The sequence below is a fragment of the Odontesthes bonariensis genome, chromosome 7, assembly GCF_027942865.1.
Source record: "Odontesthes bonariensis isolate fOdoBon6 chromosome 7, fOdoBon6.hap1, whole genome shotgun sequence".
In the NCBI taxonomy this organism is placed as follows: Eukaryota; Metazoa; Chordata; class Actinopteri; order Atheriniformes; family Atherinopsidae; genus Odontesthes; species Odontesthes bonariensis.
In genome coordinates, this window is record NC_134512.1 from 26,912,641 (window position 1) to 26,938,801 (window position 26,161).

At 39.2% G+C, this 26,161-nt stretch overlaps 1 protein-coding gene across 2 annotated transcripts in view; it reads right to left on the reverse strand.

Moving 5' to 3' along the window:
* Nucleotides 1–4,491: 4,491 nt before the first annotated feature.
* lingo1a (leucine rich repeat and Ig domain containing 1a) overlaps nucleotides 4,492–26,161 on the reverse strand; it is a 147,301-nt gene continuing 125,631 nt past the window's right edge. For both annotated transcript variants that reach the window (XM_075470366.1, XM_075470365.1), the window contains one exon: nucleotides 4,492–8,658. In XM_075470366.1, the coding sequence (XP_075326481.1) occupies nucleotides 6,799–8,646 (1,848 nt within the window). In that variant the 5' untranslated portion in view covers nucleotides 8,647–8,658 and the 3' untranslated portion in view covers nucleotides 4,492–6,798. The remainder of the gene's footprint in view (nucleotides 8,659–26,161) is intronic.

The following is a 26,161-nucleotide window of genomic DNA, read 5'->3' on the forward strand; positions in this document are numbered from 1 at the left end:
TTCTCTTTCATAGCTGATTTACTGGTGAGGACCCTGTAGTAAACAGGAAGTCATTTTCACCTAAAAATCATCCATTGTTGAGGATGTGCGAGAGGAGGAGGGGTCTTCACTACTAAAGCGATGTCACAACTAATCGTGGAATAAACCAGGCTTTCTGCTTGACCTTATCCTTCAGTCAGAGGGAGTCTGCCCCATTATAAACTGCCATGTCGAGTTTAGCGAACAGTGTTGGAAAGAAAAATTCCCTCAGCAGCTCCCAGAAGCCAATACATTGTTGCTTCATCCTGAACAAAAGGACACTGCGACTTTGACTCTCACCCTCACTAAAATAAGACAGACTCACCTAGGTGTTGTGTGTCCACTTTCCTGCGGGGTGCCAGAAAAAGCTGGGCCCAGAGGCTGGAGCCAAAATTAGGAACTTGTCGAAGTGTGCTGTGGTCGGTTGTATCATAACTGAAAACAATGCATGTAACAAATCCTCCAATTCAAATGTACCCTTTATATGACCTATGATGGCATCCTGTAAATTAATCATGTCTCAAGCGGCAGGAGGGGAGTACGAATTATATTTAGCCACAAAATCCTCAAAAGGAAGGAGGAGGTGCATTCAATCTCATGAAAGCCCTTTTGCTGGTGGCCTTGGTTACATGTAAACACATCATGTTACGATTAAACTTTGTCACCCTCTGGTTGGGATGAGCCAATAACATCACATACTTAGGTTTAGGAAGCGATCATGGTTAGTAGTAAATAAAAAAAATTTCCGACGTGACATGTATATATTTTCATATTTCACATGCAGTTGCTCTCACAACCACCCGAGGTTGTATATTCTTCAAACGCAATTATAGGTGATACATACCTGCTTCGAAAAAACACCCCATGGGATGGTTAATGGGACATGCAACAGTCCTGTTGGATGTGTGGAAAACACAAAAAAACACCTCATTGCCATGGTTGGAAATAATTTCAATACCTCATAAGTGTGAGGTTGCACCAATCTCTTCAACTACATCAAAAACTGTATAGGATAGTTCAACTTTAGGATGGAATAGAAACAATGTACACAAAAACTTGTGCTGAAACGAATGAGGTGTTTGGTGAATAGTTTGCATCCAAACAGTAATCTGAATTATTCACTTTTCTTGTAATTTTGCACCCTGTGTAATTAGAGCCTCTCAACAGTCTCAACATGTCAGTCTGAGAACATCTGACATGTCTCAAACTGGTAACGTTATCCTCCACTCCTTCCCCTTTGTACAGTGCACGCTGAACTTTGCCTGAGATGACAGAAATAGATGAACTTGACAGAAAAAAATCATGACAGACCCTTCTATTCTTGAGTGACATCAAAGCTTGCATATGATATAGAATTTTTACCTTTTAGATAAGAGTTAAGTCACCCTAAAAAAAAAAAAAAAGTGTTTCTTAACCCCATTAACATGTCCATAAAATATTTTTCATGTGATATCATGAGCAAAATGAGATGTTTTTTTTAAAGACTGCAAAATTAGCCATTATGTTGTAGCAGAATATTTCTGCTTTAAAAGTTTAGAGCGCCACCTACAGACTCAGGGCCCCATGTTCCCTGTAGAACATTGGAGGAACCAATCCTGACAACGTGTGGGGTTGTAGAACTAATTTGCTCGTAGTGTGAGGAACAGGTAAAAAGAGATGCTGGTATGCTATGATGAGAAGTTACACCTAACAGAAAAAAGTCAGTCAAAGTTTCATTCAAACTCAAAATTTGTAAAGCAATTTACAAACTCTATCACAAATTTGATTGACACTGATTTGCTTCCATATTCAGCAATAGAGACAGGGCTTTTGCACAATGTTTTGCACTACAACATTGCATCTTGAAGATATTCTATTTACACGGTGAGCCCCACATTCTACAACCAGACCAAAACAGAGGTCATGAAATCATTATAGAAAGCAGGTGGGATAGCTCTAACAGGCGATTTAACAGCCACATTAAATCAATAGCATCAGCAGCTTTTTACCATCTAAAAAACATTGCCAGAATCAAAGGAATAGAGTCTAAACCAGACTTAGAAAGACTGATCCATGCGTTTGTCTCCAGCAGGTTAGACTACTGTAATGGCCTGCTCACTGGGCTCTCTAAACGGGCTGTAAGACAGCTGCAGTACATCCAGAATGCTGCTGCTCGAGTCCTGACTAGAACCAGGAAATACGACCATATTAGTCCAGTACTCAGGTCTCTGCACTGGCTTCCTGTCGCTCAGAGAATAGACTTTAAAACAGCTCTGCTTGTGTACAAGTCTCTACATGGTCTAGGGCCAAAGTACATCTCTGACATGTTAGAGCCATATGAACCAACTTGGACTCTGAGAACCTCAGGGAGGTTCCTGCTGGTGCCCAGAGTCAGGACTAAACAAGGTGAGGCTGCGTTTCAGTTTTATGCTCCTAACATCTGGAACAGTCTCCCAGAAGATGGGAGACAGGCCTCAACTCTGACAATGTTTAAATCCAGGCTGAAAACAGTTTTATTTAGCTGTGCATATGACACCTGAAAGTATTTTATCTGCACTCTTCGCTTCTAATTGAATAATTAATGATTTTTTTTTTTTAGGGAAGGATTTTATTTGCCTTCTTGTGATTTGATGTAGCTGTAAAGCACTTTGAATTGCCTTGTGTACGAATTGTGCTCTACAAATTGCCTTACATTGCCACACAAGTTTTATGCCACAGAAATTCTGTGCTTCATCAAAGATGATTGGAGATAGTTTCTTATGCCCCAGATAAGAGCAGTGAAAAAGAAACTGAAAATAAACCAATTATGGATTTTTACTTATACTTTGCTGTGAAAGTACAGGAGTAAATTAAAAACTACGTATAAATACAATAACTGTTTTATAGTCGTATCACAGTTCTTTGAATCATCATAACGCACAGTTGTGACGTGCTTAGAGATATGCAGCATCGAGGCTCTTCCCTATATAGAGTGATTAAAGTGCAATCCATTTAAGTTTGCTTTAGTCGATCTAAGTTCAAATGTAAAGTATTCTTGATATTCCATGTATTTATGCGTGTTAGATTAGTCACGCAATAATATTAGTTTGTGATAGAACAGATTAATAAGAAATCCTGGAATCAGTGTAAGGTTTTAATAACAATGAATATGAAGATGAATTCACAATATATTTTAAATATGTTCCTTTGATACAGATTTGACTATCAAAAGACCTGCTATGAGTTTATCTTCCACTTGTAAAAATAAATGTTAAATGACACACTTAATACAGTACTGCAGGCCTCTTAAGCTTCTGATGTGTGATGTGTGACAGAAGCACCGCCAGCAACACAGTCCAACTTTTTGTTTGTTTTCATGTTCTATCTCCCAGATGTTGCAAAGCATAAAGATTTCAATGAGCTCAAGGAACACCCAGAGATATGTCTGCACTTTCATGCTGAGCTCAGGAGAGGCAACTTCTTGCTCGGTGTAGGAATTCATCAGCCTGCTCATGACCTAGAACTTTAACCACAGATGTAATATCTGAGGAAAGAAAACCATGAATGTCTCCATTACTCCTCTGGGCTCCTAGAGCTAAAAAATATATTCCCCCCTCTTCTATTCAGCCTGTCGGTTTTCAAGTCAGAAGATAAATGAGCATGCTTTTGGTGCAGCTTCAGAAGAAGGAAGAAAAAAAAAAGCCAAAAAATCCCCATGGATTTCTCACCAAGTCAGCAAGGATGTGGTATAAAAAGGAATGGGACAGAGATCCCGACTCCGTGCAGTGCAGAGCAGCACTATGCTTTATGAAGCTGGACTGTCCAAAAAGTATCCATGGTCATTTTCCATAACCTCTAAAGAATAACCACGGTTGCTCATGTTGAGCTAAGAGACGTCTCAGAATAAACATTGCTTTCAATTTAAAACTGCTGTCATGTCATTCTTACTTACAACCAGGAATATGTGTGTAAATGTGAGAAAAGCAAATGGATAATGTTCCCTATACATATCATAAAGCCTGTGATCCATTACTAATGGTGGTTAATTAATGTTAGGAGGCAAGGCAAGTGAACAAATTAAATCATTTTTCCTGTAAACAAGTAATTAGTGCTAAAACTCTTGTTAAATTACCTTGCCGTTTGCATCATGATTTAATGAGGTCTTCAATCACAGAAATCCAACATTAACTTTCTTATTTGGACACCGATATGAAGAATTTGAACCTTGGACTGCTCGATCAGTCTTTAAATTTTGCTTGGTTTGGAAATACTCACAGGATATCATATGTTTGAAAAAAAGAGGATATTGTGATAAGCTTCCAGTGGCCTCTAAGTAAATTATCTTATGAAGCTGTAAAGGTATTCCCTGTGTCCTTGACCCAGAGCCCACCCACACTCACAGCTGCCATATAAGGCAATGGGACCAACATGTCGTTTGCTAGAATACTTGAAATTAAGGTAGAAGCGGCACATGTTTTAAAAAATCCATAGATTGTTTAATACAACATACCATATTCTCAACAATTCAACATCAACAAAATTTTGTTAATTAAAAAAAAAAAAAAAAATCAAAAAAAAAAATCTGCATATTACCTTTATTGCACAGAACAATTTGAATGTATTTTCCATAGATTTCTTTTTTTCGTATCTTTTTTTTGTAAAAAGTTGTCTTGGACTATACATGAGCAAATATAGTCCAGGGTCAAAATGAAAAAGAATGAATAACGGAAATCGGAAAACAGAATTCCTGGATCACTCGGGACCAAAAAAGGCTAGATACAGTAGCCACACTTTGAACAAGCATTCATAATCAGCAAGAGGGAGAACCGTGAGCCATATCCAGTTTTTTTTTTTAAAGTTTTCTTTTCTTTGTTTTTTTTTTCTTCTTTTTGTCCTTTATGCAAAACGGATTACACCAACGCTGCTTTCGATTGCTCCATGGGTGAAACCATCTGTGTCACTCCAACCATCTGCATATTCTGTCCACACTTCCCAGCCATTACTGTGTTATCCGTAATGTCGTCCATCATAAATAACTTTATCCTCACACACATTTGCCAAGCCCAGCTGTCCACAGTGTGTACTTGAAAAGTTAAGGCTGTAACCTCAGATTTTATATGCAGAGCCGACTGGGAGCGTAATATGCAGCAGTTCTTTCCCCCCACCTGACAAACAATGCACATTTCTGGGGAGAAGCAAACCTGTAAATGATCCAGAAAGGTAACACTTTCATGGCTTTAATGGGAGAGGGGGGCACTGTCATGAAAAAAGCATTAATTCAGTAACGAAACAAAAATAATGATCATAAGAAAAGGAACAAATAATGACAGAAATGTTCATCAGCTTGAAGAGCACATTGTGTCCAAAAATGTGAGCACTGGAACTTTTAATGCCTCGCACTTGTGTTGAGCACAAAAAATGCTATTACATAATTGTAGTTGGAATGTAATTTAAAAGGTTGGGAATAAGTGCTTATAACATCAAGGTACAAATGATTCTAGGGTCAGTATTTACTCAAATCTGTACCCACCTGACTTGTAATGAGGAGGAAGTGGACTACTGAACACGCTCTTTCTATCAGTTATGAATTAATTAACCATAATGCTGCTTTTAATTTTTCAACCGGCCTCCTCCAATCCTCCAATATTTTTAATTTAGCAAAACCTGAAACAGCCTGACCCAACAGCCAAACATTTGACCTGAAGTCTACAGGTCAACCAGCACATTATCACAAGGTGTGAACACCTAACTGTTTCTTCGTTTTTTGTTTTTTTAACGGTAGTCTGGTTGTTGTATCTATTGTTAGCGCAAAGCATCAAATCAACAACATGTCACTTTTCTTTCTTAACAGCATGATTTAATACTACTTTTCATTTCTAAACATTGTCTTCTAAAATGCAATTCATCTAACACACTTTTCGGCTGTTTTGTACAGTGTAGCACTAAGACTTGGTATTGGTAATACAAGATGCACTGATGTCACCCATTTAATGAATTTTCAAAGCAAAACTTTTTGTCGTCATCATTTGGGTATTTAACAATGTTATCCGTTTTACAGCATTGGACTTTCTTGGTTACGAATTATCTGCCATCACATTCAAATGATGTTTTACATTATGCTTTTTGAATTTCCTAGAATGTCCTATTGCGGCATAGAATCTATGTTTTTTTTATTTCCCTTCATTTGTGTGAAGCACCCTTGAAAGAAAGTATGTTTAGGTGTTGTAACACAAATACGCAGAACAACATGTGACTGTAAGAAAAGTTTAAAAAAAAAAAGACCATATGAAACGCACTGCATCAACAAAGTAAGACATTTGTACTGTAATGGAGAATTATTTGAAATGCATCAGCTTTTATAAATGTGCTCATCAACTCATACTAATCACATTCATAACAGGACATCTAACCTTAAGAAAACAAAACAAAGAAAAAAGGAAATAAAAAAAAAATTACAGTAAAAACATCAATGATCCAAATATGATCTGCCCCTTGTATTCTGCCTGTTTGAAGTGTTTTTTTTCCTTTTCTGATATATTTTTCACACTAAATATCCAAAAGAATATGAATTTTCTCATGACAAATCTGACTTTCAATGCCCCCTTAGGCCTTGTAGAAACCACTGATGCCCTGTAAACACTGGGTCTGGTTACAATCCCTCCCACTTTAAAAAGTCAGGAACTGCTCTCCTGTCAAGTCCATCAGTCAGGAAAGAAAAACATTACTCTATGTTAACAGACCATGATCCACAGGTTTGCAAGAGAGGAAAGAAAAAGTCTTCGTTTCCTGCTTGTGTTATTTTTTAGTTACACCACAGCTTCATTAAATCATTTTCATGTTAAACTTGCGAGGAGCATCCACTGTGCTGCTGCTCATGCCAGCGTCCGATTTCCGTGGCACATACTCAATCTCAATGTTGTGCTTGGTGTTGCCTTTACCTCTGCTCCAAAGGAACAGCAGCACCAGGCAAAACAGGACGACACCAAGAAAAGAAATGAAACCCATTGTGGTCGCAATAATCAATGTCTTTATATCAAACGGAAAAGGGACATTGGCCCTTGTACCGTTAGCACCAGTCTCTGTGGGCTGGTTGGATATGAAGGCAAAAGTCTTGTTGGGTTGATGTGGCCAGTCAGGCGAGTAGCTATGAATGTGCAGGTGAGCAAGAGAGGTGTCATTTCCGCCTGCGTTGCTAGCTATACACACGTAAGTACCATTATCTTGAATCTGGGCATAACGCACCTCAAGGGTACCATCTGCCAACACAGAGATCCTTCCAATCGTCTTGGTTGTAATAAACTTTTTCTGCGGAGAAAGCCACATTATTACTGGAGCAGGATCTCCATCTGCTTGGCAAGCAAAATGAACAATGGCTCCCTCATCAACAAATTTTTGCTGGGGTTTGCGATCCTTTATCCTGGACTTGCGGCACGTGAAGTAGTTTGTCTGCAGAATATCAGGGAAGTCTTTGAACTCTTTGCCTTGGACAAATTCAGGTGAGGCGCAGGTGGGCTGCTGCTTGTTGAAGTTCAGCCTCCAGCGCCGTCGGAAAACCCACAAGAGTCGGCAGTCACAGGCCAGGGGATTATCATACAATGCAAGGGTTTCCAGGTTGCCAACTGAGTGGAAAGCTGACTCCTCTAAAGTGCTCAGCGTGTTCCCAGACACATTTAAAATTTTCAGGTAGTTTAGACCGCGGAAAGAGTAGGGCTCAATCATTGCCAGTCTGCCCCCAACCAGGTGAAATTCCTGCAGACGCAAAAGATCATGGAGCTTATTCCCCTCAATAGTATGAATAGGGTTGTAAGAAAGATTAAGAAAGCGCAAATAAACCAAGTGCCGCAGGGCTACATAAGGAATTGTGGTCAGGTTGGCATTGGCAATGGTCAAAGAGGTGAGATTTAATCCATACAAACAATTTGGGGTCATCGTATCCAAGTATGGCCAATTGGCTATCTCCAGCACTTTGAGCCGATAGAGCCGTTTAAAAGAGTAATCCCGTATCACATTGATATTCAAGTGGCGAAGCCTGAGGGTGATCAAACTGTGGAGGTGGGTGAAAGCCTCGGTGGGCACAGAGGACAAATTGCACTTTTCCAGACTCAAGTGCTCAAGACTACTAAGGCCATGAAAAGCCCTGTGGGAGATGAAAACCAGGTCATTATCACCCACCTCTAAAGACCGAAGGTTGTACAAATCCTGAAACATGTAGTCCAACAGGATGACAATCTTGTTCTCACTTATGTCCAGCTCTGTGAGATTGCTCAGGCCTGTGAAAACACCCAGTTGGATAAGCTTAAGCTTGTTGCTTCGCAATCCCAGTGTCCGCAAGCCATAAAGGCTGTTGAATGCTCCAGGTTCAATCGTTGAGATCGTGTTCTCACTCAAGTCTAGGTGTTCGAGATTAGGAAAGTTAGCAAACTCATCTGGGTTAATGGTTCTGATGCGGTTCTTGCCAAGGTCCAGCAGTCTTGTATCTGCAGGAATGCCCTCGGGAACTGTCATAAGCTTCTTACGGTGGCACATCACAGAGCGCTCTTGAACATTGCACTCGCAGCGGGAGGGACAGCCTGTGGTGGAACCAGACAGCACGGTGCCCAACATCAGGATCAGAATGGGCTGCCAGCAAGCCACCAGGTAGCTGTGCCCAGTCGCTTCCCTGGCCGCCATCTTATCGGTTACCTGAAGAGAAGCAGAGACATGACAAATGTCTTGTTAGATAGTTGAACAATAATGATTTAAACTTAACAGCACAGACTGCCATTGCTTTTTTTTTTTAGTATATTCAGTGCTGACTGTCAACCGTTTAAGCACACCGGCTAAAAAAAATTATGCGTTTATATGATTTGAACTTGCACTTTAAACATGTCCCTTTGTACTGTGTATTATTGTTCAGGCAGCCGGTTCGCCCAATGATCATAAGTGCTAAATGAATGCCATTCTCAAGTGACACCAATGCAGAAAACATGGCAGGTAGTATGACACCTGCTGTAATATTCATGAGCAGACGTAAGATGAACAGAGGTTACGAGGAATAGGTGTGTGCTTGCATAATTGAGAGTGCTGACAGTTTTGAATTTTGCATCATTCATTTGTCTGCAAGAGTTTCAAAGGTATGCAAAATGACAGCAGCTGCTGTTAAATGCACAGCCTTCGACAAGACCTACAAGGCACACGGTGTAATTAGGCCATGTCATGACATTTCTCTCCCACAATACAGAACTGATCTTAGCAACAAATTCAAAAGCTAAATCATTCTGGTAATCTACATACATCTTGCTCTACACTCCCATTGAGTCTGCGGCAGAATGCTGAACATCACTTCCATAGCTCACCTTGCAGAAACTCAAAGTCAGTGCTATTATTATGATATGAACTGACGAGACACAACTTCAAGTGGAATTAAAGGCATTTTTCGATAATCCACGTCATGCTGTGTCAGACAAATATGCTGAGCACATCTGTGATTTGTTGTCGTACCATGAAGTCTTTTTTCACCCCACATTCTTTTCCCCCTTTTCCAAGTCTGAAGTTGCTGCACCAGTTAACAGTAGGAGGTGGCACAGCAGTAGCAAGAAAACGGGATCAAAGATGGATGGTGGCAATGTGATGTATGTGAGGTGGTTGACACACAACTCACGCAATCTTTTAGGATAAAATACAGACCACAGGCCACCAGGGAATTGGATTCATAGAGATGAATATAAGGCTAAAGTGCAAAACAACAAGCAATACCTAATTTTAATGCCCAGAAATGCAATTAACTAGCTTTGCTATTAATTAGCTTGATTCATTTAATTATAGCAGAATTCTGTTTTTTTTTTTTATGTGAAAACATTACTGAATAAAATAGAAGCCAAACATTATCAAATAAGGTACACAGTTGTGTAAAGTGGGTGAAATGTTACTTATATAAGCGGTGTGGTATTACCCAAGTCTTAATTAAACATTTACTAATCACTTAAAAGACATTATTCCCTGTATTCAAGCACAACTGAAAGGCCTATGCTTGAGTAAAGAGATGAAATGTTCCGGGGAAGAAAAAATGAATACAAAACTTCACATCTAATTTGCACTCATCTAAAAACATGTCTGTAGGAGACTCCCGTCAATGTGTGTTGGCTGTTGTCACTGAATTTTACCAGTGGTATGAAGTGTCACCTGTTATTTTGAATTTTGGCTTCAAATCAAATTCTAACTGGTTATGATGCGTTTCTACCTGATTCACAGAAGGATGCTCCATATATTTTTTATGCTTCTGCAGAATTACTAGACCATATTACATATAACGGACTGAGAGTATAGAGAAAAAAAAAATCTGTTATCATGGTTGACAGTTAATTATGTGGTGACATGCTACTGCCATAATGGCCATTGCAAATAACTCAGAGAACCAATAGTCAACTGGACATAAGGGTGAGAGGGTTTATGGATTAGATTTACTTTGTTCAATTTCATTCTGTTCTATCAGAGGTCAAAGTTCAGATTGGGGATTTGATGATACCATCTGTAATCAAGTGATGTCAAAATAGGCGGAGAGGTTTTGTCTGAGATCAGAGACCTAACAGAGCCTGGTGTGCTTCATTCTGCCCTCAGCCATATGTGATCATTCTTATTCCTTAACTCCATTGATCGAGTCATTGCCGAGTGCAGGGAGATAGAGTGCTGTATGTGTGAGTGTAGTATGGCATGCGAAGACACCTACAAAGAAGAATAGGCCTTATTATGGGCTCAACTCAATCTGTAGAACTCTATCATGTGGCTATTATATAGTGGATATGAGATGCTCTTATGTCCAACTCAATTACCACTGACACTAAAATGCAATCAGAAAAATGATCCGGTCATAATCCCTTGTTGGTAAAGGTCCATGAATGCAGCTTCAGCAGGTTATGAACTGCAGATGGCATCTGAACAAGTCCTTGCACCCTTTTAGAAATCATTAAGTCACACTGGACTCAATTACTCATTCATAATGCGCCTCATTTTTTATGAAATGTTTTACAATCATTTGTTCAAATATGTGTCCCGGTTTTATTTTTTACTGATTTTTATTTTCTGTTATTCAGGACAGACAAGCTTGGAAATTGATGGCACATGGCCGGAGCAGCAAATGTATCGGGAAACATGGACAGACATGGACACATTAAGACGAAGAATGGCATCCATGGGTAGACATTAGCAGCACTGTTTTGTTAATGATCTGCTGTTATCATTACCTCACAGACATGCAATCTGAATGCAGTTCTTCATTCCAATCAGCACTCCATTGAGCTCCCAGAGAATTATATTAATTGAGGTGAAGCAGGGGGGGGTTTGGTTCTCAAAAGAAAGAATATATTGGAGAAATAAGTGCTCAAAAAATGAGGACCCATTGGTCGAAGACTGTATCAGTGAATGGTAAGATTAACACTTTTATGCCAGCATCCACTGGGATATCGAAGACATTGCTTCATTTCGACGGAGGATGGTGCTCCATGCTCCTATTACACTGGAGCAACAAAGGGGTAGACCCTACAATAAACAAATGGACTAGTAAGTTATGGCTCTGTCAAAGGACGATGCTGAAGTTAGTTTCCAATTAGTGGCAAAAAAAGGCAATTTCTTTACCCTTTATTGCTGAATTGTAAACTGTGAATGTCCCACAGAAGAGGGAAGCATGATTGGGATTTTGAATCACAGCGGTTCCACTGATTTCTCGCAGTGCAACATTACAACATCATCTTAAAAAAAAAAAAAAAAAAAAAAAAATCAGCCTGTTTATCCACTTTTCTTAACAATTTTAGTTATTTTTTTAACAGGGTATATGCCCACTTGTTGCATGTTGTTGATTAGCTGTTTCAGCTGTCTGTCACTATTGAATTCATCACAATGAGTACAAGCAAACGTAAGCAGGGAGAAGAATCATCTGTTGCACAAAGCTTCAGTTTACCTGTCACAAGACATCAGCCCTGAGCCTTGTAAAATACCATTGTTAAATACCTGTAAGCTTCTAGGAAAATCCATGAGATGATGCTGACGTTATCTGCAGCACAAAGTGTTAAAAGCCTTTAATGCCCATTCCTTGGCCAACTGCTTAGTCAGCTGCCGGGCTAATCTTTAATGGTAAAACCTCGCAGTGGACTTTTATTTGTTCGGCCATGTACAAGGCATTGATGGTCTTTTCGAGGGGAATGTGCACCCTCGTCCTCAATCTTTTCTTTAAGGGGGCATAAAGAATTAGAATCATACTTGGCATTATGCATTTTCTTTGTATCAAATGTAAGCCTTTTCCAGCAACTATTTTTCATTAAAAATAATGTCTATATGTTAAAAGAAGAAACAGTTACCAGCTACTGAAATCATGAATTAGGCATAATTTTATCTGCTCATCGAGATGCTCATTGGTTCAATTATCTACACTGAATAGCAGCTTCCTGTTGTAACACATAAAATTTATATTGACAACCATACTTTGGCTAAATCCATCTTAACCACCTTTAGCTCCCTAAGTAAGATCATTTTCGCACTGCTGTAGTGTTGCCAAGCTGAGTTTCAAAAGAAAGAATACCCTTCTGTCATTGAGGAGCTAAGCCGCCTGCAGGGATTTCTGGCTGAATGTGGGGCTGTGGAATGGCAGGGCTTAGATGTAAGCCGATGGCCAACAGATGGACAGCGTAGCCCTAATCCAGGTGAAGAAGCTGGTTGGTGCAACAAGGTGCAGAATCATAACAGTGACCAGCTGCTATGCTGTCTAAACTGTGCTGGGAAACCTGTCTACATGTCCCTCCTGAACTTCACCTCCCAAAGGTGTAATTTTTTTTTGTTTTGTTTCCGCTAAGGTGCTCTGGCCACTGATGTCTGTTTTAACCACATTTGTAAGTGAGAACAGATATTTAGAGCAAAAAGCTTTGAATAAAAGCAAAAGTACAATTAGAATGATCAGATTTGTAATATTTACTCTTCTTCTCTTTATAAGACCATCATCAGAGTAGTAGAGGGTGGGCAAACAAAGCTTTCACTACAGAGACTAGGGTCTGCATCCAGTTTCTGCAGTTTGGTTGGCCTACAGAGTAACTTCAGGGCCTGCAACCAGCTATCTCACATAAAGACTTATGCTCCCTCCAGAACATAGCGTTCCTCTCAGAAATGACGTCTGCTGCTTTCATCCTTTGGCACAAGGCAGTCCAAGTCCAGACTTTTCTAATTTGTGGTTCCATGATAGTGGAACGAGCTGCCAATAACAGAGCAGAGGTATCCATCTGTACTTCCTACAGTCTCTTGAAGGCTAATCTCTTCTCATAATACCTCCTCTTTTAACACCTCTTAAGCAATAACACCCCTAACTTGCACTCACTTCCTCAGCTTGTCTCTGTTCTTTAAATAGACCGCTAGCTCTTTCTGCTCAAGATTTCTTATTACACAGGAGCTTGACTGTTTTTCCTCACTTGTACCTCTTTGGATTAAAATGTCTGCTAAATGACTGAATAGATATGGAAACGGTGGAGGCCACAAAAATATCTGATACTGGTAAGGAAGTTTGTGGCAGACCTAAAAAAGTCTTTGAAGAAGCTAAACATTTTAACCTTCACAAACATTGGTGTCCCTAATTATAACTGTATATGACCCTGAGATCCTTTAAAAAAAAAGGTCTGGTCAGGATTAATTAGTTTGTGCTAAATGACTATTTATTGAGCAAAAAAATCCATTATGAAAACGATAACTTCAACTTTAAACAGAGATCATCTTCAACCTGATTCAAAGGTAGTTAAATTCTGTCCATTTTTTGTCACCTAGCTTCAGTATTTAAAATCTCAATCTTAAAATAATATTAGATGTATTCAAATAAAATATCTATAGGTTTCTTAAATAGAGCAAACAGCTAATCATATCGAAGCTCCATCATTTTCAAGTGGGTAATAGTGTGTGTGCAGAACAGTTTCGTAATTACTGTGGTTGTGAAATGAGCGTTTCATTACATTTAAATCAATTAAATTCATGCGGGCTCCTAATTTGGTGCTTTTATGTTTGATTGTTATGTATGGAAGTCTGTGCCCTATTGGATGTTGCATCATTATGGAGTCAATAAGGTACAAAGAACCACCATTATTTTATTTCTCTTAAGGAGAGGTGCTTTCAAAGAACTCAGTAGAATGCTGGACTCCTGAGAAGTAGATCCGGAATTAGAAAAAAAAAAAAGGTGTTATGCTAACAAGGAAAAATTCTGACCAAAGACAGGTGAGACTTCCACTGAAGTTCAGATTCATTTAAATTCTCTGTGTTTGAAAAATATTTTAGCCATGAGTTTTTCACCATTTGTTTAATTACCTACATAAAAGAAAAATGATGATGCTGACAGAATTATGGTTTGTATTTGTTACTCAGTAAATGTCCCATGGTTATCTTGCTTTTAAACCCATTCTAATAGTTCACTAAGTGTGGGCGGTAAGGTCTCTATCTTGGATACGAATGCTGTTCATGTTCATACATTCACTGTCCATCTTCCTATGACCATTCAGCTTATAAAACATTGCATAAATGCAATGCAGCTTGGATGACCGAAAAAAAAAAAGTATAATCACTCAGTTTAATGAAACCACATACAGTTGTAACACATATTCATCTCATAGTTATAAAAGCAAACTATGCATTTTCCTCTAATTAGAGATAATAATAAGGTGAAGCAATATAATACAAAATTGGTCTGAAGTGTCTTTTATGTTAAGGTTAACAATTTTTATTTCATATTTTTGTGAAGCGTGTCAATCAAGCTAGAAATGATTGAACTATTAGTGCAACTATAAAATATAGTGCGTGGAAATGAATGACTAAAATGAAATTACAGACTGTAAAACAACCCCACAGACATTTGCATTTTTCGTCCGTTTTGTGTTTCTCTTGATAGTTAAATTGATTTAAGGCGGCGGCATGACAGCAGCAGCTCTGCGAGAGCACACTTTGGCACAGCCTTGTTTAAAGTTTAACAATATCAGCATGCTAATATGCCCTCAGCTGCTTTAAATCACAGCAATGACCTGATAAAAGCACAGGATGAAATTTTAGAGGATCATCCTTGTAACATGTTCACTTATGGGAAATGTGACTGCAGCAATTTCTGAGGACAAACAAGAAATGGGAACTTTGAACTCGCTTTTAATATAAATCGGAAGGAGTCAAGTAGACAAAAGAATAGAGGAAAATACTGTCATCTTGCAGCTACTGAGTTGGTAAGCATAAGATGTATTTATTTTAACAGCTGCGACACATTTGGAAGATTCAGCAGCAGAAGAAAGTAATAATGTATGCGTAGCAGTTAGGTGGTGAGACGCTGAGCTCCCCTGCAGAGAGATGCTCTTTTCTTTCACAAACACAGAGAGAAAATGCTTCATTGGTCCCTCACTCATACACATAAACACACACAAACGCACAGATAAAAGTGAAATTTCTGCTTGTCTGTATATTGCTTTGTCCTCTAATGCTGCGGACCCCCACTATGAGACCTGATCTTCAGGGTTAGGGACAACTTGCTGTCAGAGCCTCTGAGGTTTGAGGCAGTTATGTCGGGGAGGTTAGACGTGAATTGTCCTCCCAGCACCGCAGGAGGTGCCAACCTTCAGAGTTCCAGAGGCAAAACTGAAAAAAAAACACAGCAAGACAGCCATGGCAATAAAAGTAGGAGAAACAATAACCATTGAAGGTCACAGGGCTTTAGATTTCATATTGGATACTGATGTTGGATGAGTGTTTTCGAGTGTGGGCTTGGTTGAGTTCGGAAGGCTGACACACCAGCACTAATAAGACCCCAGGAGGGGCTTTTGGAAAGTCTGCTTTAAGCAATGGGCCAGAGAGAATGATTTTTCTTTGCAGTCAGCTTCTCTTGTCGCAGTGGTGAATGAAAAAAAAAAAAGTGAACCTTTGTTTCATTGAAAAAAAGGGAAACGAGGTCTTAACACTCATATCAGCTGCTACAGCACACTGACAATTTTTCAATACTTAAATTATTGATTCAGTTTCACATGACAGAGACCAAGTTTGTAACAGTAAATGGTTAAACGGTGAACTAAATTTAACGAGCAAATATGTCAAAGATTAGCCTGTTCTTAGATGTGAGGATATGATATGATTATATCATGATACTAACAAAGCGGCATAATCAATCATCATCACTGTTGTACAACCTTTGCAGGTGTGTATTGGGGTAACAGTGTGTGGCCACATAGGGAACATAAATTAGTTGCAAACAAAGTTCACTTCCAAAACTAAAATCGACTGCAAGAGACTTGAGCTTGCTAAAGATTATTTCGAATTAATTCGTCAGCCGAGCGCTGCTATACAATCTTCAAATGCAAAATAGATCCTGAGCAAACACTTCCTTTAAAATACCCTCAAAACTCTTTGAGGGCTGTAAGATGGAGGTCAAATGATGTGGAAAGTAAAGGCAACGGTGGCGTAAGTGGTAATTAGAGCATTCAGGGTTGTTACTACCGAACTGAGAGAAGCTTCAACAGATTATGTGTAGAAGCCTCACGATCTTATTCTTTTAAACTCAAATATCAACGTGAAAATACAGCGCTGTCCAAGAACAATGTTATTGGGTTACATTGACAAAATGCTTCCCCAGACTTTTGATGACCACTCCAAATTTTTTTCATTACAGGCTCAAAACACTGTTGTACACAATCATCCAATCACACAAGGTTTTTTACTCTATACATAGAGTTCTCTGTCATACACACACACACACAAACCCAATAAAATTGGAGAAAATGGGATCGAACCACCAACCTTCTGATTTGTGAATGACCTCTCTAACTCTAACTGGAATAAACCCTAATTTAGATCAGTCAATTTGAAACGGATTGCAGGTTTCTTGGTTAGCATTGCACAAGAAATGAAAACATAAGAAGTGTGTAACATTTATTTGCAAACCATGTACCTCCCATGACCCAACTCAGTTGACCACAAGGGTGAACTGGAGGACACATACAATTTGAAACCGATAAAAATCCATTCTACTCGATCCCATACTTTTAGAGTATCCAAATCTATTTGAATAATGCACATTGTTACAAAGAATTATTCATTCATGAGCGATGAATTAACATTATGCTGCTAAATCGAGCCCTTACCTTTTCTTTTGCACAAGATATCCCCCAAGACACGGTGTCAGATTTAATTCATGAATGACAGTACTTATGCAAATGTATAGAGTCGTTATGTAATGCCATGTGTGTGCGAATAGGGAGAGAGGGCTCCGTACTTAAAAGGTGAAGACATCTAAATCATAAAATTCAGCATAAGAACCTTCACTTCACCTCCTCCAGATAAATGTACCCTTAGATTAAGAGTGAATTTGGCAGTGCCAAAAGATGTCGTATGGAATAACCACTATATTAACACCTCCACATATATCTATAGGATACATGTGTAATAGCAGCACCTACACAGTGAGCTGAAGTAGTCCCTTAATTAAAGTTAACATGGAAATATGCCTTCATTTCATACTGAATAATTAAGACTTTATCTCATCTGCTGCTTGGACGTGTGATGGACACAGTGTGGAGAGGCTCCGAGCCATATAGACTTTAATTCTGACTGGCATCTAAAGGCTTTCCTCCAAGTGTGGCGAAGAAAATGTCCCCTTTGCTTAGCTGGGACTGCAGCTCACACTGAGGCCTTTTTAGAGGGAAATGAGCTGTAATTAGTTGATAAAGAGTCAACCCTGATGCAGAAAATGCCACACCGGTGCACTGGGATCAGGCACTGGATGATACTGCTGTTGCATGCTGTAGTGGCAAATGAATTAGAGACAAAACACTGGCAAAGGGAGCTGCAGCAATGCTGGGGTTGTTTGTGACATTCATTACTGCAAGTCAGGATTTATTTCCTGACAATAATTACCCAGAAACACTTGTCAGGGTGAAATGGAGTTTGCACTGTAAAGACAAAATGGTAAAGATGTTGCGATGTGATACGGTACAGTTTCCATATGACTTTGCACTATGCTATATAAGTACATTTTTAATGCTTCCAGAAGAATTAAGACGGTAGGTAACAGCCAGGTGCTGCGAATCAAACACACCTCATTAACTGATCATCAGCAACCGGGACAACCTCTATAAAAGCAGATGTTTTGGCAGTTTGCTGGTCGACCATGAACTTATCTGTAAATCAAACTATTCTCGAGGAGTTTTATAATTACTACAAGTTATTGTTGCTTTTTTCGAACTGCAAGATAAGCAGGTTTGTACACATCTAACAATAACCATTAATTATGTTTATGTGTATATGTAAAAGGATAGAGAGTCGTTCGATTTTAAACTTTCAGGTTTTGATCCACCGTCACCTTTTTTTTTTAACTACAATATTATTTTGAGGACAGTGACCTCTAAATCAATACCACTACTTGTGTTTTCACTCTTGGTTGTGGTGATATTTGAACTAAATACACAGTCCTCATAAGTTGGATATTTTCATTTATCCTTTTTTTATCCACTAAAAAATGAGAAGCGAATCCTGTGCATTTCTCGCTCAAAAATAAATGAAACAATGCAACAAAATTTGAGTAAAGAAATATCAGAAAATGTCAACATCATACTCTTTCACTTTAAAATGCAACGATCAACCACAACATCAGAAACACTGACAAGTCATTTAAAAAAAAAAAAAAAACAACTCCATGGCAATGGCACCCCTTGATAGCAGCTGCTCCATCAAGGAAAAACTGTCCAGGAAAGGCTCAAGGACCACAACAGAGAGCCCACTGTTTTCACCTGGCCTCAAAAATCCCCACATATCAATGGACACACCAGCCCTCTACCCACAGGACTGTCCACTGCCAATGTCCCGCTGAAGCCACAGGACATCCCCGAAGGAATGAGCCCAGTTAGAGCTAGTTTGGATGCACTAAAGGGAACCAACACAGTATTAGGCTGGTGTTATTATTCATCCTGATCAGTGTATCACTATTGTTGTCATCCTCATGATCCTGTGCTGCTTTGCTTTTAGTATTTTATTATCTATACAGTTTTCTTTGAAAAATCTTTAAAGAATCCACATAACTCTCTCTATTTGCCTTATATTCGGCCGAAGATGGAGTTTTGCTATCAATTTACTTTAGTTTAGTAGCCGAAACGCCTAATGCAAATGTGTCTCACGATGAAACTGCGATTGCAACAGTTATTCCTGCTTAAGCGAGAATGTAGCATTGAACAGTTGAAACCAGCAGTCACGGCGTCAGTCTCCCAAGGCTTTCCTCCCACCTCTACATGCACATCTTGCTATTATGTGTAAACATGACTCAAATAAGTAATAGAACAACTTCCTAGAGCAACCTTGGCATAGCCGTAATATTTTTCTGTTTTTTTTTAAATCGCCTACATCTTTCCGCAAAGCCGAACCTCGAGAGACAGACAGGACGATATTTCATCAAAGCCCATAGTAACCGCACCTTCAGCAAGATGACAAACTGCAGGATCCGAGAAAAAAAAAAGTCATCTTGAAACAATACATTACACTTCTTTCATACATTAAATTCCTCGCACACAGTTTTCTTTTTTTATTGTTTGAGAATTCAAACACATAGACACAAACCCTTATATACAGTATGTGCTCATTTAGGATTCATCTCCACCAAATCAAAATACCGTCGGAGCATCATTTAGCAAAGGCTTTAGGGTAGACTGCATTTATAGACCATAACGAAACAAAAATGTTCAATCCTTGTAACAGAGCGAAAAAAAGTCCAAAACAGTACCTTACTTGGTGTTACTAATCTTTCCCTCTCACAATGTACATCTAATAATGTGAGTTGAACCAGACTTCCATCTGTTGTTTTCCAGAGCTGGACCCAGAACAACAATGCGTTCGAATTTCATAAGGAGCTGCACCAGCAATCAGACTCTAGATTGCTGTTCCAACCAGAACTAACCAGCTGATTGTTCGCATTGACTCATGCGAACAATCAGCTGGCATCATTTGGTTTGCATAGACAAACTGTAAATCGGCCATCAATTCAAATGGCTCGCTCCAGATAAAATAGGCTCGAAATGAGCAGTGAAAATAGTTTACCTTCTCCAAGTTACAGTGGGATTTGTGACATGCAGTAGCAAGTTTATATGCTTTTGCCGAAGGTGCAGAGAAGTCAATCAAAGCAAAAACACAGCAGGGCACTCTGATGATGCAGCGTTGATATGTTTGACTGAGAATTCTTAATTTTTTCCCCAAAAACCTGCACCACCGCTCATCAATTAATTCTTTGATTTCTGCATCTACCATCTAAGTTTATATATATATATTTCTTCTCTCTGCCAGAAAAAACTGAAAATGTCTCTCTTTTTTTGCTTTTTCGCCTTAACAATCCACAGGGAGTCAATCAGGCCTGGCTGACCCCACTGTGGCTCCAGCATGGAGATAGGGGAGCTTAATCCATGTCCTCTGAGAGATTGCCCAGAAAGATGAAGCCTTAATTAGCCTGATAAAACCCCACATAATGACGGTATTGATATAGGCTGGGAAATGAGGTCTAAGCAGAAACAAAAGAGAGGGGGGAAAAAGACAATCGTTTATGAGATAAGCATGATGGTTGAAGTCGGTTGAGGTGAAGTGAAGCAAGCAAAGTGGATGGAAGATGCGGGTACTTCACTCTCACTTGAAACTCCAGCACGGGGGGCGCAGTCTCATCTATCTGAGCAATCCACCTGCTCCAAATTCTCTCATAAGAAGCTTAGAGAAAAAATGCTGACCTTCATATAATCAAAGATTACGTGCAGGAAAACAACAACAGTTTTGGAGTGCTTAAGCTACCGCACTCATGGGAGAGTCAAGCAATTAAAGGCAAAATTACTTTTCTAAGCTGTTCTTGCATCTTCCCATTCCCTATATTTGTCTCTCCGTAGTAACAGAGGAGGTCATGAAGATGGTGAAAACAAGAGAACCACCACTATGATAATCCGAGTAGAGCTAAAGAGGAGTAGCATCTTCTTTTTAGAAAGACAATCTAGGTATTACATATGATACACAGAGATCAATGACAAGGTGACCCTGGACAGGGATGCCAGATGGGTTTAGCGTTGGAAAAGGTGCCACAAATCCCTTGTCAACATGTGCCCCTAAGAAAAAGTAGCGGAACAACTTATTTGAAATGCATCCTTTTTAGTTTTGCTGCCAAAAAAAAAAAAGATAAAACAGCCTTTATTGTGAGAAGCTAAAATATAAAGAGTGGATTAAGGCTGAGCAACATCACCAATTAACTATACCTCCGACAGAATGGAGAGTCATGGTACGTGCGAGCATTTTTCATGAATACTTGTGAATATAATAATGATTACGTACCTTACAATGCTAAGAATTTGGATTCTTACTGTCAACCAGTGTCAGTTTGTTTCTCTCCTTTTATCCGTGCTCTCATATACTGTGTTTTAATCCAAAGGAATTCTTTATAATGCTGTTCACATTTACAACTTTTCGGTTTCAGCACAATGACTGAATTAACACCTGTCAGGACTAAATGCTAACTCAGATGCAACGTCTTACTAGATCGCCTTTGACAACATCTGCATTTATATATCTCAGGACGTAATTTCACACGCACAGATCCCAGCCAGGCTTCATCTCCTCTGTAGGACAGAGAGGGGTAAAGGAGGAAAAGTGAGTGCTTGCACTCACGGGGCTGTTCCAGCGACACTTTTCATCGGGATTTAGTCAATGTTTGTCCAACCTGATGCTACATTCAAAATGCTCATTACTTTTTAAAGGGGAAAAAAAAAAGGCAGACAAAGTAACTAAGTTGGCAACAATGAAGAGACGTAAACAAGTATGCAGCTCACCTTGCTGCTGACAAACAGAAGGAAAGCGGAGGTGACTGGTGATGATTGTGGAGACCGGCATGACTTTACTAAAACATGTTCTAATCGTCTGATTTGATATCTCGTCGAAAAAAAGACAGTTTTGAGTAAAAAGTTCGTATACTGCCGAGCCCGAGTGTGGATTAATGTGTTAATGCTAAAAAACAAACAAAAAGAAACCTCATTATATTACGAGTGCAGCTCATATCAAAGCCCATCCAATCTCAATCTAGAGCTCAGAAGGCCATCTCGCCACTTAATTAAAGAAAGCGTCTGTCTTTTTTTTTTGTCTGCCTGCAGACAGAGTATTTTCTATATTGAAGTAGACAGACAGACGATGCGCTTGTTGTCTTGATGTTTTTTTTGTCGTTATGATGTAGCTTGTATGACATTTGCTGGCGAGATGTACAACAGCAGTGCGTAAATGCAAATGATGGTGCTGAAAGAAGGTTTTTAGTTTTTTTTCTCTGTCTGGATTATCTAACACACTCTTATTCATAGAGCTGATCTACAGACAAGGTAACAGGAAAAGCAGATTAACAAACAAGCTCTCTCCTACCTGAAAGCTATGGAACAAAATTCGCATTGCAAATAAATCAACAATTTCATGCTACAATTGGAACTTTAGTCACTTAATGAGTTAACTTTCACAGCTATTTTTCACACAAACATCTCAAACAATGTGTGGATCTTGTTGCAATTTTTATCCGTTTTATTTATCAGAAAACTTTGGTGCTTTAAGACTTTATGAAATACGATTTAAAAAAAGAAAACCAATGACGAGGCTGACTATTTTTTTAGCTTTTCTTGTAGAACATGATAGATTCATCAGTATCAAAATGAATTTTTAGTTTTTGCTGTCATTGCATATCTTCATTGCATAACAGCAGGGACAGTGATGCTCAAACACCCGGAATAAAGACGCTCGGTCTATCATCCGCCCTATAAGCCTGGTCTGAGGCTGACGGACCAGCTGCATGTAGCAAATGGAGGATACACTACACATTTTTTTTATCACTGTTATACTCATTATTGCCAGCATGGCAGAAGTAAGCACAGGCAAATGCAAAGGAGCTGAATTATTTATTTTACATTTGCATATGTACCGCAAGTTCAGAACCAGGGTGAGGAGGGATTGTGTTATGGAAGGAGATAACTCCTGGGGTTTCTTTTTACGCCATAAAACCAGCTTCAACAATTTACAGAGCTCATTTCTTAATGTCATAAGCAAAAATGACTGTATAGCGAGTGTTGTCATTGCAAAAAGCAGCTTTTTTTCTTTTCTGTCTGGCACAGACTCGTTTCATCCTCATGATAAATTTGCCCATCTCTACACCTTTCAATCCCCTGCTAAATTAGTTATGAGGGGTTAAACTGTGTGGACCTTCCTCTCACCCCACATCAGACCTGATCTCTCTCCCATCCCCTCTTCCGTGGCAGCACGTCACACACCAACATCCTACAAGGTCAAATGCCATTTAATTTCCTCATCTTCGATGGCAGCCTCAAACCCCCCCTCATAATATGTGACTGGGTGTCACTGAAGTTAGCAGAGGTAATTGATGAAAATCAGCTTCATATCAGAACATATATGACAAAAGACAGAGCCAGGCTGATTGAATCAAATATGTCCTGTTCACAAGATACTACAGGTGAACAGGGTAATAGATATTACAATGAAACTTCCAAGATGATTTGGACAATTATTCTTTAAGATTCTGTGTTAGAGTATGCAAACAGGGCATTGTCTTATTAGTATGTGCTGATTTCCATCTCTATGTTTAAAAATGTGAGGTCCAGACATCTTGTTTTATCATGTTAACATGTATAAGAGTCAAAGATTTTCACAGTAGAGATTTGGATCTCTTTTGCTCTCCGATCACTCCATAAATCAGAAAATAATGTCAACAGCAAAAAAAACAACTTTATAGTGTAAAGCAGGATATGACTAACGTAATAACAAAAAATGTCATCAAAGACATATCACCTGTTTAGAAATGCACATAAAGCATGAAATCACTGAATACATTTTCTTTACAGGACTCTGACATGTCAGACATTAAAAAAAAAAAAAAAAGAGACAATAGTTTAGTCTGTGGTGTCTCATCCACCTAAGAATACGCGAAAAGAAAATTGCATTTCCTCCCACGTGTAAATTATTCTGATTACAAAATGGTCCCTGGCATGGATGTAAACACATGCAGACGCAAGACAGCTCTGCTTCATGTCTAACTTTTGCTGGGATAATTGCTGCTTCTTCATGTCGGGCAAACTAACATCTCTACATGCCACCCAGTTCGGTCAATAACCTGAAATCCGACCCCCTGTTTCCTCCCGGCACTTTCGCTCTCCTCCATCAACAGTATTAGCAGTTCTTTGTTGCAGCGTTCTGTCATTCCTCTCCCTCTCTGGTTCACTCTGCGTTGACAGCGAGTGGGTGACGGAAAGAAAGCCAGAGTGAGGGTGGGAGGAAGGGAGCCAGAGAAGACAGACAGTGAGAGCTTTTAGGGAAGTTGAACCAAGAAAGAGAGACATGGAAGGAGAGCGCCGAAGAGATGTGGAAAGAGAGCTTTTAGGGAACTAAAAGCCTTTGCTCCCTTATACGTCAAAGCAAGGCCCGTGTTGTCTTGAATTACATGATGAATGGGAAGTGACTGTCAGTGGATAAAAAGCGACTGCACTGATCTAACCAAAGGAAGGGATAATGGGCTTGAAGCACATTAGAATATGTGAATTATCTGAGAACACTCTAATCCCAGTATCATGGTGGACTGTCTTTCTATACTTTGGCAGCATTTGAACAGGGGTGTCTATGTTCTTAATGAATTCTAATGGGATTAGTGGCTTTTAATGGAACTTTTAAAGTGCCGTGAAATAGCAACAGCAAACAACAAGTTTGGACATCGGTCAAACTCATTGACACAGTTTGAATGAGACTGTATGTTGTTTAGTTTAACCCCATACTGGCAGATTTTAGAATCCCACACCTGGTTAATGAATAAAAAAAAGACATATTCATGTTTTCAGCAACTGCAGCTCACACTAAGTGACAACGCCACTTGTACGTAGATCCTCACTCAGCCCACTAGACAGAGGCAAGAGAGTCGAGAGCACTCGTGCTGCACCCAAACGCTGAACTGTGTGAACTCTGAATCTCAATGGGGTATTTTAACACCCATTACACCAGGGAGGTGGCAAACAAACACAAATCTTGTTCCCACTTATGGAAAATATCATATGTTCCATATAAGTGTGGCTGTATAAGAGGAGCTGCTGTTGCCCCACAGCAGTCACAACTGAATAGTACGTTTTGAATAGATGCTTTCAGCCAGAAAGATGCGGCATATTGTCATGTTTCCCCACATTATTACCCCCACTGTGAAATGATTTATTCAGCCTTTAGTTACGCAGCACTGTTCAAAAGTCTTAAGCCAACCCTAATTTCTTCAAATACTGCCAATAAATTTGGGGAGGAAATGATTTATATACGTGCACATATTGGAAAAACGATACACTGCAGTTTCCTAAATTCTTTTGAGGACACACTGCATGCAATGCAGAGACGTGCCAAGTTTTTGGATGAGAATCACCTTGGTGCTGTAGAAAATTAAATTTCATGTCTGCGAAACTGTTAACTTTGATATTTTTAGTTGATGTAACTAAGTTAATGGGAACAAATTTTTCTCCTTTGCAACAGACTTCAAGCAACAAGTTGGTCGTGTACAAAGTAATCAGTTAGAAGTAGGAATAACACTAGTTCATTCCTAAGGTGCCCTTTTCATGCTTGAGTGAAAAAAAAAAAGCAAGAAAAAAAAGTTTCTTATGCCCCAGAAAAAAATTTGAAAGACTTTCAGGAAGCCTGATGAACTGTTGCTAAATATCAGTTACAGATTACAAAAATGCCACGCTGCTCGGAAGCAAAATATAAAGAAAGAGAAGAGGGGTGGCTCAGGACTATTGCACTAAGTTACAATGGACATGAAATTGAAAACCTCAAAAAAACATTGCATTTGGTGATTTAGGTTATCCACCATACATTAGTAAAACAGAACAATTGCTGTCTGTGCCCTTTAAGTTTGTACAATATTCAATATAACCACATACTTGTACCATATGTACAACATATGGCTACAAGCTGTAAAGGATAGAAATTACAGATTGTGTTTTGGCCCGATGAACCTAACTTGAGTGACTTCCACTGAAGTGTGTTGGCTACAGCCTCCCGTGCAAAGCTGCCAGTCAGAGGCCATCAAATGCCTCGGTCGATATGATTTACAGCCCACTAGCAGCTTAGCAGAGTGTCATTAACGCAGTCATCTAAAACATGAATGAGTAAATCTTCCTGGCAACAGAAGTGCCAG